The sequence below is a fragment of the Ranitomeya variabilis genome, chromosome 2 (assembly GCF_051348905.1).
Source record: "Ranitomeya variabilis isolate aRanVar5 chromosome 2, aRanVar5.hap1, whole genome shotgun sequence".
NCBI lineage: Eukaryota > Metazoa > Chordata > Amphibia > Anura > Dendrobatidae > Ranitomeya > Ranitomeya variabilis.
In genome coordinates this window covers 40,558,402-40,576,478 of record NC_135233.1, presented here as the reverse complement: position 1 = coordinate 40,576,478, position 18,077 = coordinate 40,558,402, and the positions used below count along the sequence as shown (strand labels likewise).

General features: G+C 49.7%; 1 protein-coding gene across 1 annotated transcript in view; it reads right to left on the bottom strand.

The window, feature by feature from the left end:
• INTS7 (integrator complex subunit 7) overlaps positions 1-18,077 on the bottom strand; it is a 34,077-nt gene that overhangs the window by 15,212 nt on the left and 788 nt on the right. Inside the window, exons 2-11 of the mRNA XM_077282307.1 lie at positions 17,773-17,902; positions 15,478-15,624; positions 15,241-15,378; positions 14,354-14,400; positions 14,047-14,246; positions 13,535-13,657; positions 12,638-12,755; positions 8,202-8,336; positions 667-764; positions 308-547 (exon numbers count right to left, since the gene is read on the bottom strand). Coding sequence (XP_077138422.1) covers positions 308-547; positions 667-764; positions 8,202-8,336; positions 12,638-12,755; positions 13,535-13,657; positions 14,047-14,246; positions 14,354-14,400; positions 15,241-15,378; positions 15,478-15,624; positions 17,773-17,902 — 1,376 coding nt within the window. The remainder of the gene's footprint in view (positions 1-307; positions 548-666; positions 765-8,201; positions 8,337-12,637; positions 12,756-13,534; positions 13,658-14,046; positions 14,247-14,353; positions 14,401-15,240; positions 15,379-15,477; positions 15,625-17,772; positions 17,903-18,077) is intronic.

Here is an 18,077-nt window from a genome sequence, read left to right as displayed (position 1 = left end):
TACTTTGTTTATGTTTTATACTATGAAATTATTATGACATTTGTTATTTGAAAGATGGAAAATTTGTATTTGGAGTTTTTCAATAAAAATTATTTATTTAAAAAAATTAAACTAGAGCAATCGGGGCGAGCTCTGGTCGCTGCAGCTCGTTGTGTTGCCGATTTCACCACTTCAATGTAATCCACGGTGAATCCTCGGCACAAATCACATGTAAGACACGAGGATTTTGTTGTACAATTGCAGAGAGATCCAATCCGGCCTCTTGTGGTCTCTATACTGGGTGTCGTAGGTGATGGATGTTACTTACCAGCAGCTCCTGTTGTTTGTCTGTGGTCGATCTTCCGATGACTTTGTACAGCTCCATCAGGTCTCCTAACATCCCATCTCCAAGCACCGGCAGCTGCATGGCCACAGAGGCCAGACAATGGCACAGGTAGATCCTGGCAGCGTCCTGAGCGCTGTGTAGCTGAGTCAGGAGCGATTCCACAACGGATTGGCTCAGATACGGGCGGCACTTTGCCAGTTTCACCATGCAGGACAGAGCGGTCTAAGGGAACAGGAATGAGATGTTGACTATAAAGGCAATTCTGTGCATATTCTTAAGAGCGATGAATGGCCTCATAATACACTGTGCCAGTTTCATTGCCATTCCACAGCTATTCACACCTTTAAGGTTTGCTGGGAGCCAGCACTGCCGTCTTGATTACTCAGGACCAGGAGAGATTCAAGGCCGAATACGGCATCCTTCTCCAGAGCCAAATGATCTGAAAGAAATTGTAAATGAAGAATAGTGACATTTGCAACCATACGTTTATCATATTCATGATCAACAGGACAAATAGTTTGGGTCCCATTTGTAAGACCTGCTTCTATCTGAACAGAGCCCTGCAGCACGCTGCCAAAAGTCAAGAGGTGGCAGCTAGTGGGTGTAGGACCCGCATCTATTAACATATTCTTCCAATGTGCCATTAATGTCCCATTCAGCTGGCAGTAATCACTCACGCTGATTTTTCATTTTGCACATAAATTAAGCAGTTGTTGGTTTGACCCATTAATTTACATACTACGTTGGATGTTGCTCCAGAACACAGTGCCAACTGCAGGACAGCCAAAACCTGTGCAAAAAAACCTCCCCTGAACACAGATTCCATAATAATCAGCACTGTGTTCCCAAAAAGGAGATTTTTGTGTACTCACCGTAAAATCTCTTTCTCTTAGCCTCTAATTGGGGGACACAGGACCATGGGTGTTATGCTGCTGTTCACTAGGAGGCGACACTATGCATAATCTGAAAAAGATTAACTGTGGCTCCTCCTCTGCAGTATACACCCCTGGACAGCATCAGCCTTCTCCAGTTTTGTGCAAAAGCAGTAGGAGGAACGTAACATGAATAACATAATTATGCCTGTAAGAAGGCAACTATGTACGAGCTCAAGCAAACAATATGAGAACTCAACAGTTACAACGGCCCGGAAAGGGCAACAGGGTGGGAGCTGTGTCCCCCAATTAGAGCCTAAGAGAAAGAGAATTTACGGTGAGTACACAAAAATCTCCTTTACTCTGTCGCCTCATTGGGGGACACAGGACCATGGGACATCCTAAAGCAGTCCCTGGGTGGGAAGCAATGGACGAATATTGTGCAGACAGGACCCTATACTTAGGGCACCGCCGCCTGCAGAACACATCTACCCAGGCTCGCGTCCGCTGAGTACTGGGTATGAACCCTGTAGTGTTTAGTAAACGTGTGTATGCTAGTCCAAGTGGCCGCCTTACACAATTGTGACGAAGCCTGGTGCCGAATGGCCTAGGAGGCCCCTACCGCCCGTATAGAGTGTGCCGTAATACCAGCTGGAAGAGGAGAATTCTTAAGGCGGTAGGCCTCTTGTACGGTGGATTTGATCCACCTGGCAAGGGTAGCTTTGGAAGCTGGCAGACCCTTGTGGCCGCCTTCCGGAAGGAGGAAAAGAGAATCAGACCTCCGGAAGGACGCAATCCTAGACACGTATATACGCAATGCCTTGACGAGGTCAAGCGTATGCAGGGCCTTTTCCACTCTATGAACCGGGACCGGACAAAGGGATCGTAGTGAAATTTCCTCATTGAGGTGGAAGTTGGACACAACCTTCGGAAGGAAGGATGGGACCGTACGAAGAACTACCTTGTCCTGGTGAAAGGCCATGAAGGGCCGTCTGCAGGAGAGTGCTGTCAGTTCAGACACCCTGCGTAGCGAGGTGATTGCCACCAGGAAAACCACCTTCTGGGAGAGAAGGCGGAGCGGGACCTCCTTAAGGGGTTCGAAGGGTGGTTCCTGCAATGCTGTCAGGACCAGGTTGAGGTCCCACGTTTCTAGTGGTCGTCTGTAGGGGGGAACCAATCGGGAAACCCCCTGAAGGAAAGTCCTTACTTGCGGCTTGGTAGCAATGCGCCTTTGAAAAAGCACTAAGAGGGCTGACACCTGGCTCTTAAGCGAGCCTAACGACAGCCTGGCCTCCAGACCCGATTGGAGAAAGCCAAGTACTTTGGGTAGGGAATAAGGGAGTGGGGTCTGGCCACGAGATTCGCACCAGGTAAAGAAAGCTTTCCAGGTACGGTAATAAATCTTGGCAGAGGCTGGCTTCCGTGCCCTGATCATGGTTCCAATGACGTTGTCATGTCGGAAGCTATTCACACTAGGGCGTCCGACAGATAGCGGTAATTCCACATTCGTCCACTATACGCTCAGTGGCGCCGGCTAGACTTTATCCAGGTTGTCTGGGGTTAATCTAGCTGGTAATCGGGTTGGAGGCTGGGTCACGCCCGTGGCCTTTAAATAGTCATTCTGGACTTTGGGCGTCGCCGATTATAGCTTGTGTCTTGTGCCTGGTGATCTCGGTCTGGAGTGGTGGCCTAGGAGAAGAAATATCGTATCTGGTGGTGTATTATCCTTTGTCATATTTCTCCTTCCTATATTTGTACTTGTTTTGCCCTGTGCACATTATAGTGTTTTCCTGTGTGTCTGCGGCGTGGTGCGTTTTTAGTTTTCCCTGTCTGTGCTTTCTGTAGGGGTTGGTGTGTGGTCTAATCACTGGGTGGCGGGTGGAGGTTTCAGCATAGTACTGAAACAGGAGTCAGGGTCAGGCCTGGCGGCCCAGACAAGCACACCATCAATGTAAATTCTGGGAGAGGGACAGACAGGGTTTTCCCAAGTCTGAGGGATATCGCAGGGGCCTGGGTAATCAGCTGTAGTCTACCCAGTACCCGCATGACAGACGTCCGGCGAGAGCCCTGCCTGGGTTAGAACCCAGGTCTCAAGGGCCACGCCGTCAAATTGAGAGCCTGGGTTCTGGTGGTAGAACAGGCCTTGTGATAGAAGATCGTGGCGATCGGGGAGACGCCAGGGGGCGTCTGCTGTAAGTTGTACGATGTCGGCGTACCATGCACGTCTGGGCCAGTCCGGTGCAATTAGGATGGTTGGAACTCCCTCTTGTTTGATCTTCCTCACCACTCTGGATATCAGGGGGAGAGGTGGAAAAATGTACAGAAGCTGGAACTGGGTCCAGTCCTGAACCAGAGCGTCTGCTCCGAGCGACCGCGGATCGTGTGTTCTGGCCATGAAGTTGGAGACCTTGGCATTGAAGTGGGATGCCATTAGGTCCACATCTGGGGTCCCCCAGCGATGGCAGATCTGGCGAAAAATTTCGGGATGGAGAGACCACTCTCCCGAGTCTATTTCTTGTCGGCTGAGGAAGTCTGCTTCCCAGTTGTCCACACCTGGAATGCGGACCGCCGAGAGAACCGACCCTGTGTCCTCCGCCCAGTGGTGGATATGTGACACTTCTCGCATCGCCTGGGTACTGCGGGTCCCCTCTTGGTGATTCACATATGCCACAGCCGTGGCATTGTCCGACTGCATTCTGATGTGAGAGGCTGCCAGTAAGTGATGGAAAGCCCTCAATGCCAGGAGGATGGCACGAATTTCCAGGATGTTGATGGGCATGGTCGCTTCCACTGGGGACCACTTGCCCTGTGCCCTGTGGTGTAGGTGCACTGCACCCCAACCCGTCAGGCTCGCATCGGTGGTCAGAACTTTCCAATGACCTGTGAGAAAGGATTTCCCCTTTGCTAGCGAGGTTGGCTTGAGCCACCAGTGCAGGGACCTCTTGGTTGACGACATTAGCCAGAACTCCCTGTCGAGAGAGAAAGGGTTCTTGTCCCCAGGACTTGAGGATGGCTAGTTGGAGAGGTCTGAGGTGAAACTGGGCAAATGGGACAGCTTCTATTGCTGCCCTCATCCTTGCCGAGGCAAACCGGAGAGATCGAGGGGGTTTGCGGAGGAGGGTGCGAACTCCTAGACGGAGAGCCAGTGCCATGTCCTTGGGAAGGAGCACTAGACCCCTGGAGGTGTTGTATAGCATTCCCAGGAAGGTCAGAGACTGACTCGGGGTTGGTGATGACTTTTGTAGGTTGACTAACCAACCCATGCGACTCGGAGTGTCGATTGTGATTGAGACGCTGAGCTCGCAGTCCTTGAAGGTGGGAGCCTTGATGAGTAGATCTTCCAGGTATGGAACGACTACTATGCCTCTGGAGTGCAGGACGTCCATGGTGGCTGCCATGACTTTGGTAAACACTCTGGGAGCCGTGGCGAGTCCAAAGGGGAGAGCCACAAACTGGTAGTGGTCCTGGTCGATTGCGAACCTGAGAAATCTGATGAGCAGGTGCAATCGGTATATGCAGGTATGCGTCTTGTATGTCTATGGAGGCGAGATATTCTCCCTTCTCCATGGACGCAATGATGGACCGAAGGGACTCCATGCGGAAGTGACGGACCCGTACATATTTGTTGAGTTGTTTTAGGTCCAGTATGGGCCGCACGCTGCCTCCTTTCTTGGGATCTACGAATAGATTGGAGTAGAACCCTCGGAAGCGCTCGGCCATGGGGACCGGTACTATGACTCCTGCTTGAAAAAGCGAGGAAACCGCTTGGTGGTAGGCACGAGCCTTGGCTGGTGGTTTTGGGGGGACAGAGAGGAAGAATCGGTCCGGTGGGTTGGAGGTGAACTCTATCTTGTATCCGGAAGACACTAGTTCCCTGACCCATCTGTCTTCTGTAATAGGCAGCCAGACTTGATGAAAGAGCAAAAGTAGGCCGCCTACGGGTGTGGTGTCTTCCGGGGTCCGTGAGTCATGATGAGGAGAAAGTCTGAGATTTTCCTCCTCTAGGTTTAGACTGGGCTGCTTTTGACTGCCAGGTCTTGACTGACCTTTGCGTTAGTGGTGAGTTGTCCCTGCGTGGGGAACGGTTACGATTTTGTGCTGGACGCGAGACGGACAAGCAAGAAGAATTCCGAAAGGATTGGAATCGAGTTTGGTTACGCTTCTTGTAAGTGCGTTTAGGTTTCAGTTGGGGAAGAGAGGTACTCTTACCCCCGGTGGCGTTGGATATCATTGTGTCCAACTGTTCACCAAAAAGACGCCCACTGAGGTAGGGGAGGTGCGTGAGGGACTTCTTTGAGGCTGCGTCGGCTTTCCATTCCCGCAGCCAGAGGATATGCCGAATTGTGATGGCGTTTGATGCTATCCCCGCTACACCCCTTGCTGAATCCAGAGCTGCATGAAGCATGTAATCTGCTACGACTGCTATTTGAACCAAGGTCTGACAGCTCAGGAGCGGATGCTTGGAGAGCTTGTAAATTTTTGGCCCAGGCCAGAATGACCTTGGCAGCCCAAACTGAAGTGAACGCGGGACCCAGGGATGCCCCTGCGGCTTTGAAAATTGAACGAGCCATGCGTTCTACCTGCCAGTCTGCTGCGTCCCTGAGGGTTGAGCTATCTGGCAGTGAAAGGAGGGTCTGTGCTGCTAGTCTAGAGACTGGGGGGTCCACTTCGGGTGGATCTGTCCATTCCTTGGTGTCCTTCTGCGGGAAGGGGTACCTCGCCTCCAGATATTTGCGATTAGTGAATTTTTTCTCAGGCTGTGAGAACTCCTTTTTAAGGATCACCTTAAACTCTGGGTGGTTAGAGAAAACCTTAGGCGGCTTCAGAGATCTTTCAAAGGAAATCTTGTGTTCTGGGGCCTCTGGTGGCGGATCAGAAATGTCCAGCACCTGATGGATGGAAGAGATTAAGTCCTCAACTAGCGCAGTATTGCTAGGGGGGATTGGGATCAGGGACCCCTCCGTTTCCTTGTCTGAGTTGGAGTCACAGATGTCTTCCGAATCCTGTGTATCGCTGAGGCGTCCACTGCTGGGTGAGCTGGGGAGGAGGCCTTCTCTGTTCGGGGATTGCGGAGATCTGCATTGTCTGTCCCTGGAAGGGGACGATCTTGCTTACCTGGAACTACGGGATGGGATGACGTAGATGGACTGTGGGTCCGCTTGCATCCTGACTTAGACGTGGATGTGCCAGGGTCGTCCTGTCCCTGAGCCAAGCTCTCCCTTGCTGGGTAACGGTCATAGCCGAGGCATGACTCTGCAGAGCCTGAAGCAATGTGGAGGGTTAGGTTATCTATAGACTGCGTCATAGATTGAAACATCTGAGTGACCCATTCCGGCGTGGCATTAGACACCGAAGCATTGGCAGGGGCCTCTTGGGGCTCTGACACAGTAGTCTGAGTGCAGTCCTAGCAGTGTGGGTACACACTGCCACTGGGGAGAGCGGTCCTGCAGGCTGTGCAGAATGCATAATAGCAGTCCTGCCTGGTTCTCTTGGACCTTGAGCCTGGCATAGTGCACAGAGTGCAGAAGGGCTGCTATGCAGAGAACGTTACAGGGGTAGCTATGCAGAGAACCCTATAGGGGAGCCTTATAGGGAATATGGATTCACAGCCGAGTAAAACAACCCAGCTGTGATCTTACCCCACCAGTTTGCCCCTAGGTCCAGCGCCGAAGATCCACAGTCCTGTGCCCCCCGGAGACTGGCTGGCCTGGTCCTGCTGACCGGGAGATGCAGGGTTAATCCTTGCTGCAGTAGAAATGGCCACCGAGGAGAAGAGGCAGGGGGAGAAGGGGGCGGAGAGCTGAGAAAAAGGGGGCAAAGCTGTGTAAAAACGCGCCCTTTCTGTCTTGATCCGCCCCCTCTATGACACTGTAGTGTCATATTTGTCATCCGGGGGGCGGGCCGGGGGGTGGAGAGGAGGCGGTGGCTTCAGCTAGGCCGAAGCCGGGGCCTAAATTAGATGCCTGATGCCCAGAAGGGCTCCAGGCCGGCGCGAAAGTCCAGAAGGGGGTCGGATCTGAACCGGACCCTCCGAATTTAAAGGCAGGATAGCGGTGGGGCTGTAAGCGGAAGGGGGGCCGTGTGAGGGGTCCCCCTGAGGCAGTATAGAGCTGGTGCTGCCGCAGAGACAGGGACGCAGGGAGCCCTGTGTCTGTATGTGCCATGCCTGCCTGCACTCCCCCCAGCCCCAATAGGAGCCCGCAGCTGGGCTGGGGTCCCTGGATGCAGGCGCAGTGTGCTGGCCCATTGCTGGGAGCTGCAGAATGCTGCCTGTACAGGCCCTACCTGAGGTGTCTCAACCTAATATCCCCCGAGGGGGATTAGGGAGGGTGCTGTTGTCACCTTCAGGGGCCTTTATCCTCGCCTCGACCTCAACCCAGAAACCAAAAGGAATTGGGGAAGGAGGGGGGGGTCTCAACTTCGAACCAGCACCCGAGGGACTGGGGAAGGAGCAACATGGGGAATAGCCATCTCTACTTCAACTGGGCACCCCATAATAGGGGGCCGAGGAAGGAGCCATGCCGGGAGTCTCACAGGAGACCCTCTTTTCTTCATCTGTAATCCCGTCGGAAAAAACGGAGTAAAAAAAAATCTTAGGTGTGCCTCCTATGCGACACTAAGCAAAAACTGGAGAAGGCTGATGCCGTCCAGGGGTGTACACTGCAGAGGAGGAGCCACAGTTAATCTTTTTCAGATTATGCATAGTGTCGCCTCCTAGTGGACAGCAGCATAACACCCATGGTCCTGTGTCCCCCAATGAGGCGACAGAGTAATCGCAATTTCTGCAATCAAAAAGTAGCAAGGAAACTCTGCGGTCCCTGACGCAAGGATTTCCGGTGCAGTCACGATCTGCATAGTCTCTGCATGTCTGTGTATACAGATTGCTGCTATCAGCTAAAGGCCCATTAGGCCGACAGTGATTTCTGATCTTTAAATCCATGCTAATCAATAACTCACAACACAAACATCAATGACGGACACATTACAGGATGATATTAACTCACCGCTATCCTGACACGAAGCAACAATATTGGTGAGGACAGTCACCCCGTGGGCTGCGATGCCGCGGTTACAGTGATAACTGCACTCCTGTGCCAACTTAATCAAGTCAGTATACCTGGCAGTACCCGCTATGGCACCTAAAAAAAAGAAAACATTAAAACGAGACAGAAATGTATTGTAAAAGTCGACAACCGATTAAAACTTCTGGAAAATGAGGCGAAGGAGAAATGAAGATTTTGGGTACTCACAGTAAAACATCTCTCTCAGAGCCTCCATTGGTAGACACAGCAGACCATGGGTGTATGCTGCTATCACTAGGAGGCTGACACTAGGCAAAAAAAAAGTTAGATCTTCCTCAGGAGGGTACACACACCAACTGGCAAAAAGCTAATCAGTGAAAAAAGCAGTAGGAGAAGAAATGGAAATACAAAAACATAGCAGAACCAACACAATCGTATACAAGGGTGGGGTGCTCTTGCACCCAATAAAGGCTCTGAAAAAGTGATTTTATGGCGACTACCCAAAATCATCATTTCTCTATCGCTTCATTGGGGGGACAATGTCCATTATGCGATAAGCTTCCAGAATGGCAGAACGGACCCAATGGGCAATGGTAGACGCTGAAGAATAGAGGACCTTCGGGAATTATGAACAGAGAGTCCGCTCGACTGAAGGGTGCCGTTCTGGAAAGGTAGAGATGAAGGCCCAAAGTTTGTTCAGAGACCGCCCTCGAGGATGAGAGGGAGACGGACAAAAGGAAAGAAGTATGATGCCTTCATTGAGGCGAAATGAGGAAACCATCTTAGGAAGAAAAGATGGGATCAGACGAAGGACCACCTTGTCCTGGTGGAACACCAGGTAGGGAGAATGGCAAGAAAAGAACACGTGTTCGGACACTCGTGTGATTGAGGTGATGGTTACCAGGAGCAAAACATTCCAGGAGAGGAGGGAGAGTGAGATCACTTGTAGTGGGTAAAAAGTGGACTTCTGAAGGACGTCCAGGAGTAAGTTAAGGTTCTCCATGAGGCTGATAAGGGGCACTAGAGTGTGCAACCCCCTGAAGGAAGGTCATGAAAAGTGGACCAGATTCATGTGAAAAAGAATGGAAAGCCCTGGCACCTGCCTCTTAAGGGAACTGAGGGTCAGCCAAGATTCAAGTTCTGACTGCAAAAATGACAAAATGGATGGCAGAGCAAAAACTATGAGGGAGGCCTTGTTTGCCTCGCACCAGCCGAAATAAGCATTCCATGTACGGTGGTAAAGGTGAGAGGAAAAAAGTCTTCCTTGCCCTGATCATGGTCTGAATAATCTGATGGGAGAATACGGTGGATTTCAGTACTGCGGCCTCAACAGCCATGCAGTTAAATTGGCAACTGAGAATTCAGGTAGAAGAGGGGACCCTGCGAGAGAAGATCAGGAAGATACAGAAGTCTCCACGGAGTGCCAGGGAGGAGATTGATTACTTCTGCGTGCCAGGATCTTCTGAGTATGATGGGAGATCATTTTGCCATGATCTTTTTGGCCAACCTGGGGATCAGCGCTAGAGGTGAAAAAAAGGTATGGGAAAGATAACTGGGACCAAGGAATTGCCAGCGAGTCGAGGCTGATCACTAGAGGATCGTGAGATCTGGATACAAACTGGAGAACCTTGTGGTTCAGTCTTCATGCCATCAGATCGATGTCGGTGATGCCCCATCAGAGACAAATCTTGTCGAAAACCGAAGGATTCAGGGACCATACGCTGGCAGCAAGACCTTCTTGGCTGAGAAAGTCGGAGACCAGGATGTCCACTCCCGGGATGCGTACCGCTGAGATTTCCAGTACGTTCCGATCGGCCCATAACAGGAATCGAACCACTTCTGACTACACTGCTTGACTTCGAGTTCCTCCTTGGTGGTTGATGTATGCCACCACCATGGCATTGTCGGATTGGACTTGTATTGGACGGCTAGAGAGAAGGTTCTGAGAGTGAAGCAGAGAAAGGAAGATTACTCTGAGCTCTAGATTGTTGATAGGAAGGGACGATTCCTGAGCATTACATGGGCCCTGAACTGTTCGATCTTGAAAAACGACTCCCCAATCGGGCAGACTGGCATCCATTGTTACAACCTTCAAAGCATTGACAGAAACGATCTTCGGTGGAGGACGAGGATAGAGCGTATCCACCATTCCAGTAATCTCTTGATCTGGGTGGGAAGTGTGACAAGGAGATCCAGGGAACAAGTCAATTTGTCCCATCTTGATAGGAGAATGAGCTATAGAGAGCATGTGTGGAAATGAGTGAATGGAACTGCTTCCATCTTGCCCAGTACGCTCATGCAGAAATGGATAGAGCTCCGAGATAGCAAATCCCGCATAGTAGAGCGGAGTAGTTTTCTTTGGGCACAAAACCCTTGCCCGCATGGTATCAAACAGAATTCCTTGGAAAACTATGCGTTGGGCCGGGATCAGAGACGACTTCGAACTGTTGATAATACAGCCGAGCCTAAAGAGGGTGTCCAGAGTGATCTGCAGACTCTCGTGACATGCTGAGTGGGATGGAGCCTTGATGAGAAGGTCGTCCACATAAGGGATGACGACAATCTCTGCTCTGAAGAATGGCCATCACCATTACCATTATCTTAGGGAAAGCCCTGGGTGCTGTGGCTAGGCCGAACGGCTGTGAACTGAAAGTGGGATTCCTGGACTGCAAAGTGGAGGAATCTCTGGTGAGGAGGGAAAATGGGTATGTGCAGATAGGCATCTTAAATATCCACCGAGCATAGAAACTCCTCCGGCTTCATGGAGGCCATCACTGACCGAAGAGACTCCACTCTGAAGTGACACAGGCAGACATGTCAGTTCAATACTTTGGGGTAAAGGATATGGTGGCGACCGGAGCCATCCTTCTTTGGTACCACAAGCAGGTTTCAATACAAACCCGAAAAGCGTTCCTGCAGGGGGAACGGGAATGAGGACGTCTAATTGATAAACAGCTGTGGCCCACTTGGGAGGAGTGTGCACCCTTGTTCGGGCAGTGGGGGCTTCAGGAAGCATAGCATGGTTGTGAGGCTGCAATCTGGTCGGAGGGACGAGGTCTGACCAAAGGGAAACCTTCTGTTACAGGAAAAACATGCAAAGTAAAAGACAATAAGAGGCGGATGGGAGTGAGACTCCCAGGGGTTAGGCATAGGGAAAGAGATATGTGCCAGAGGGAGCTATGCTGGGGATATAGGGCGATCACCCGGTGGAAGAACGTTCTCAGACCCGGGATTTTGTGGTCCTGGGGATATTGATGGCGACGGTGGTTCAGTGGAACCAGTCGTTGAACTTCAGAGTTCATGGTAGCTGCTGTGGTAGAGTACAGCCGGAGATTAGAAGATGGAGCCGATCAGAAGGAAGAAGAGGCGACGTCAGAAAGCATGCGCAGAGTACCCTGATAGGCTGAGGGCAGTGGGCGGAGGAGCGCGAAAGAGCTGTGTGATTGACCAGGCTGCAGAAGGTGCGGCCAGGCCACCAGAAAAGCCCCAGGCCAAAGTTGGGAGCCATTTTATTTATTTATTTTTTTTAAAGAGGCTGCCGAAGAGTACCAGGCAGGAGAGGAGGTCGCAGCTGGTTTAGGGGTCGAATGAATCATGACCCAGGGAAAACTGGGACCTTCTTCTTCTTAGTTCTATCCCTTTCTTTCTCTTTATTGCGAGCCCTCTTCACTGTTACATCAGATCTGGATACACCTGAAAATCCTGAATCCTTCTTCACAGGTCGGTACTGGAAGACGGACAACAGCATCCTGGGCGGCTGGCAGGTAACAGATCAGTTTTCCCTCCGTGCTCTGTCTGGCTCTGGGGGGTGTACGAGCAGGGGATTGGTGGCAAGGACCATTCGCCGGGGAGCCCCAAACACTCTTGATGTGTTAGGGTCCTGTAGACCAGAGAGGATACAGTAGTGACACGACCCCACACTGTGCTCTCTGTCTCTAGGTGGGAGATCAGAGTGACACAACTCCACTCTGTCGCCCTCACAAGCCGTATCTGAAATAAAAAGGGAAATCATTAATAAAAAACAACAAAACCTGATGTAGAAACAGGCCTGGGTCCAGACTCGTCTCTGCCTCCTGCTGACACTAATCCAAAACTGATTAGCTTCAGGCCAGTCGGTGGCTATATACTGCTGCAGAGGAGATAACTTTTTTTGTGTGTGTCAGCCTCCTAGTTGAGGCAGCATACATCCATGTTCTCATGTGTCCCCCAGAGAAGTGATAGAATTATAAATAATCCCTGGCTAGATCGGCAGATTTTTACTATGATTTTCAGTTGCTGGCTCAGCTGACTTTTACATTGTATACTTTACTTATATGGCTAAAGTGAGAAGTGCAATAAATGACCCCAATATTGGTCAGATTGTTGGAAGAAGTCTTGTCTTTGTGCAGCACAATTTTGGTCCCTCTGGGATACTGTACCTGGGGGTGAAGTAAAGTACTGCTTGATGGAGATGCTGCCAGAGAGAGTGGAGAGTACAGCGACCATCCCCAGCTTGAGGCTGTCGTATGGCGTCTGAAGAGCACATTCACATAAAGCCTATGAGAAAAAAAAAAAAAAAAAAATCAACATAGAGATCTATACAGGAAAGCAAAGTATATACATACATTGTATGTGCTCCCCGTGTTTGCGTGGGTTTCCTCCAGGTTCTCCGGTTTTCTCCCACACTCCAAAGACATCCTGATAGGGAATCTAGAATGTGAGCCCCAATAGGGACAGCAATGATAGTGTGTGTAAAGCGCTGTGGAATATGATGGAGCTATACAAGTGGGTGAAATAAATAAATGGTCACCAATAGCAGGGCTTATGATGTTATTCTCCAGATAGTATCTAGTTTACAGTGCATGGTAGTGTGCTTTAAACCTGCGTCATTGTAAATGCATGAAGTGTAAGGCTCCTGATATCTAGTAGTAGCTCGACTTACCCACCGTCACAGAGGGGAACACAGAAGCAATAAATAACCACTTCTGGTTTTTTTTTGTTTTTCCATCTTAGTGCTCAGTAATTGCTATATAGCATTGGCACTGACTCGTGATCATGTAAATTGCTCCTCACAGCAGAGCAATTATAAAATATAAGAAATCAACACTTACATTTTTTAAGCATTCTACTCTGCAGCATTTTTCCCCACCTGTCCAAAATGTTCGCAAGTGCGTGTATGCGTAAACTGTATATATAGCTATGTATAACCTGTTTATTATATATTGATCCCCTTGATTTGGAGTGCAGCTGAATCTGCACTTAAATCGTAGCTCTAATTATATATATATTGTTTTTTATTTATTTACTTTATTTTTTTTTTACATGAAGCACCAGACCTGAATATTGTCCCTGTTCCAAGTGTGAGGAGTTTTGTTAGCCAAAAATTTTAGATCCTGAATAGCGAGTCTCTTCACCGCTTTCCTGGGGTCATTCCTCAGGTACTGAAGCAATAGTTGAATCTGAAGGAAGAAAAATTGAAGTTGCATTTAACAAAACACTTACATTTTCATTATTAAGAAACTCCCTCACATCCACGGAAGAATTAAATGTCCCTTTAGTGCACACTACATACCGTACATATCACGTTCAATGTGGATTGTAATTTAGATCTACCAAAGATCTCAATAAAACTTAATTCACAGAAGTGCTCATAGGTAGGGATCGGACTCTGGACACCCCCGCCGATCACACCGCCATATATGTGTGCCTGATATTACAGAGCCATTCACCAGACTGAAGTGCATTACGAGGCACAGCACCAAGTCTCTACTAATCTGATACTGATGGCCATCAACATTACAGACCAAGAAAGAGTCTCATAGAAAATGATATGCGCACATCCGCGTACCTGCTTTGGAATGTCTACTAAGGATGACGCAGCGAGCAGGGTGAAGGTGTGCAGTGTGACGATCACCATCTTCGTTGAGGGGTACGAGGTGACAAGCTGCTGCAGAAGTTGGCGGCTATTAGAAGCTAAAATGGCATCGTGGTGCATGTGCTGAAGAATGGGAATCAGTTTAAGCTTTAGATCAACCGGCGTGGCCAAGCCTACAATAAAGAGAGGAAACAGCATTAAGACTGTAGACAGTGACAAGTATCGTTTTCATGTACAGAGCGCTAAACATGTCAGAAAAAATAAAAATAAAATATCTCACCTTGGATCATTTCTCCAATTTTGTTACATATTCCTGCAGCAAAATCTCTGATGGAACAGAAAAAAATGAGAAAATATGAAGCAACGTAAAATGAGTTAAAGGGGTTGTCAGATGAAAACAAGTAATCACCTATCCAAATGAATTGTGATAACTTATTGCTCAGTGGGGTCTTACCGCAGGGACCCCACATTGGTCCTTACAACACGGCACTTTTATCCCTGTTTTAGAATGGAGTGACAGGTTGGATGCCCGACGGCAGCTCCATTCATTCTCTAAGTGGCTGGTGGAAAAAGGCGAGTGCAGCGCTCAGCAGCCACATAGGGAAAGAATAGAGTGGAGATCGGTCAAGTGCACTGCTGCTCCATCCATTCTAATAGGAGCGCGGAAGACCAGCAGAGCGCTACGCTTGGAAATCTCTGGTGCTGCCATTAAGAGTGAATGGAACGTCAGTGCACATGACAGACTTCCGCTCCATTCATTCCCTATGGGGCTGCTGAGCGCTGCACTCGCCTTTTTCCAGCAGCCCCTTAGCGAATGAATGGAGCGGTAGAGCGCATGATCGATCTCTGCTCCATTCAATATTGGTGGGGGCCATAGTGGTTGCAAAAGCAATTGGAAGGTAATCTGCTATCTCGTGGATAGGGGATAACTTTTAAACTTGAGAACACTCCTCTAAGCTTAACCCATACCTGATTGCTGTATGTGGGCTGTGTATGCAAAGTATTAGACAAACATAGAAATGACGCATGTTCCAAAGATCGCTTATGGGAGGAGTACTTCCCTTTATAAATGCATGCTGCGACAACAAGCGCACCTATAAGTAAACTTTTTTTAATTTTTTTTATAAACCCAGTTTTCATGACAGCACTTAAGTACCAGAGACTTACTTCGACTGTGCAGAAAAATGAGATGCAGCAAATATGGCGGCCTCCACCTCCACATTGTCATGAGAATCCAGGCTTTGCCGTATACTGTGGTGGGCATTTTTTTGATCGGGAATTATGGATGCCATGCTGCCCAGCATCCTACAAAAGACAAAAACGGTAAATGGTCTTGTAAGTAATAAAGGGTATATTCGCTGCTCCAGTGTGACACCTTATGCACAAAGATGGCCGACCACTTACCGGAGAGTAATAGCCCGAGCTACGGGGTCATTACTGTGTATAACAGAGAAGATCCTCTTCACAAACTCGTCCACATTCAGGATCTTTTCTAGGTGCTTCTCGCTCTGTTGGGTCACCTTCAGCACACAAAGCCGGAGGAAATTATTGCTGAAAGACAAGACAGTTCCCCTTAGGACAGAACGGAAACATCCAACATCCAAAGAGAAATGGTGAATGAAAAGGGATTCCACCATTTTATTTTGTTTGCACGGCATTCACTGAGTGATAACAATGACCCTGTGACATGATTCTTCAGTTCATCACGATTATGGTGACAACAAGTTGGATAGGTTTTTTTTGGGTGGTGAAAATAAAAAATTTGTAAAAGAAAAAATAATAATTGGATTGTGTCGCCATTTTCTGAGACCCATGACTTTTTTATTTTTCTGTTGATGGAGCTGTGTGATTTTTTTTGCATGTGCCCAGCAGTAGTTTATTTTGGTACCAGTTTGGGGTACATATGATGTTTTGATTGCATTTTCTGTGGTAAGTACAACAACCAAAAAATAGAAATTCTGGAGTCTTAGGATTTATAAAAACTATTTTTTGTAACTTTAAACTTTATTTTGTAGCCTCCATAGGAAACTTGAAGTGGGAGCAGTGTGGACCACAAGGATCTGTACCGGGAGCAGTGTGGACCACAAGGATCTGTACCGGGGGCAGTGTGGACCACAAGGATCTGTGCAGGGAGCAGTGTGGACCACAAGGATCTGTACCGGGGGCAGTGGGGACCACAAGGATCTGTATCGGGGGCAGTGGGGACCACAAGGATCTGTACCGGGGGCAGTGTGGACCACAAGGATGTGTACTGGAAGCAGTGCAGTGGGGACCACAAGGATCTGTACCGGGGGCAGTGTGGACCACAAGGATCTGTGCAGGGAGCAGTGTGGACCACAAGGATCTGTACCGGGGGCAGTGGGGACCACAAGGATCTGTATCGGGGGCAGTGGGGACCACAAGGATCTGTACCGGGGGCAGTGTGGACCACAAGGATCTGTACCGGGAGCAGTGTGGACCACAAGGATCTGTACCGGGAGCAGTGTGGACCACAAGGATATGTACCGGGAGCAGTGTGGACCACAAGGATCTGCACCGGGAGCAGTGTGGACCACAAGGATCTGTATCGGGAGCAGTGTGGACCACAAGGATCTGTACCGGGAGCAGTGGGGACCACAAGGATCTGTACCGGGGGCAGTGGGGACCACAAGGATCTGTGCAGGGAGCAGTGTGGAACACAAGGATCTGTACCGGGGGCAGTGGGGACCACAAGGATCTGTATCGGGGGCAGTGGGGACCACAAGGATCTGTACCGGGGGCAGTGGGGACCACAAGGATCTGTACCGGGAGCAGTGTGGACCACAAGGATGTGTACTGGAAGCAGTGCAGTAGGGACCACAAGGATCTGTACCGGGAGCAGTGTGGACCACAAGGATCTGTACCGGGAGCAGTGTGGACCACAAGGATATGTACCGGGAGCAGTGTGGACCACAAGGATCTGTATCGGGAGCAGTGTGGACCACAAGGATCTGTACCGGGAGCAGTGGGGACCACAAGGATATGTACCGGGAGCAGTGGGGACCACAAGGATATGTACCGGGAGCAATGTGGACCACAAGGATCTGTATCGGGAGCAGTGGGGACCACAAGGATATGTACCGGGAGCAGTGTGGACCACAAGGATCTGTATCGGGAGCAGTGGGGACCACAAGGATATGTACCGGGAGCAGTGTGGACCACAAGGATCTGTATCGGGAGCAGTGGGGACCACAACGATGTGTACCGGGAGCCGTGGGGACCAAAAGGATGTGTACTGGAAGCAGTGCAGTGGGGACCACAAGGACCTGTACCGGGAGCAGTGGGGACCACAAGGATCTGTACCGGGGGCAGTGTGGACCACAAGGATCTGTACCGGGAGCCGTGGGGACCAAAAGGATGTGTACTGGAAGCAGTGCAGTGGGGACCACAAGGATCTGTACCGGGAGCAGTGGGGACCACAAGGATCTGTACCAGGAGCAGTGGGGAACACAAGGATCTGTACCGGGAGCAGTGGGGAACACAAGGATCTGTACCGGGAGCAGTGGGGAACACAAGGATCTGTACCGCGAGCAGTGGGGACCACAAGGATCTGTACCGCGAGCAGTGGGGACCACAAGGATCTTTGCTAGGACCTCTTCTGTGACCCCTTTACTTTCAGACAATGTCCACTGTACATGTTTATTCCCTACTGTCCTCTAGATTTCAGGTTCAGCCACCTACCCAACTCTGAAGACGTCGGCCAGCTTGAGAAATGCAGAGTTAATCAGGATTGGGAACGGATATTTTTGAAATAGTCTTGGAAAACGGACAACGGCTTCACATTGTTCACCGAGCTTGCCAGATCTTAATCCTGGGTACAAAATAGGAACATTATGACCCAAAGTAAAGCAATGACTGATATATAAAAAAAATATGCATAAAACACATGAGCAGAGTGGAGGGATGAAGCCCCATCCCTGAGGACTATGAAGACGAGATGTTCCTGCTTTTGGACCAGCTATATACTCCGTGCACTGACACGCCCC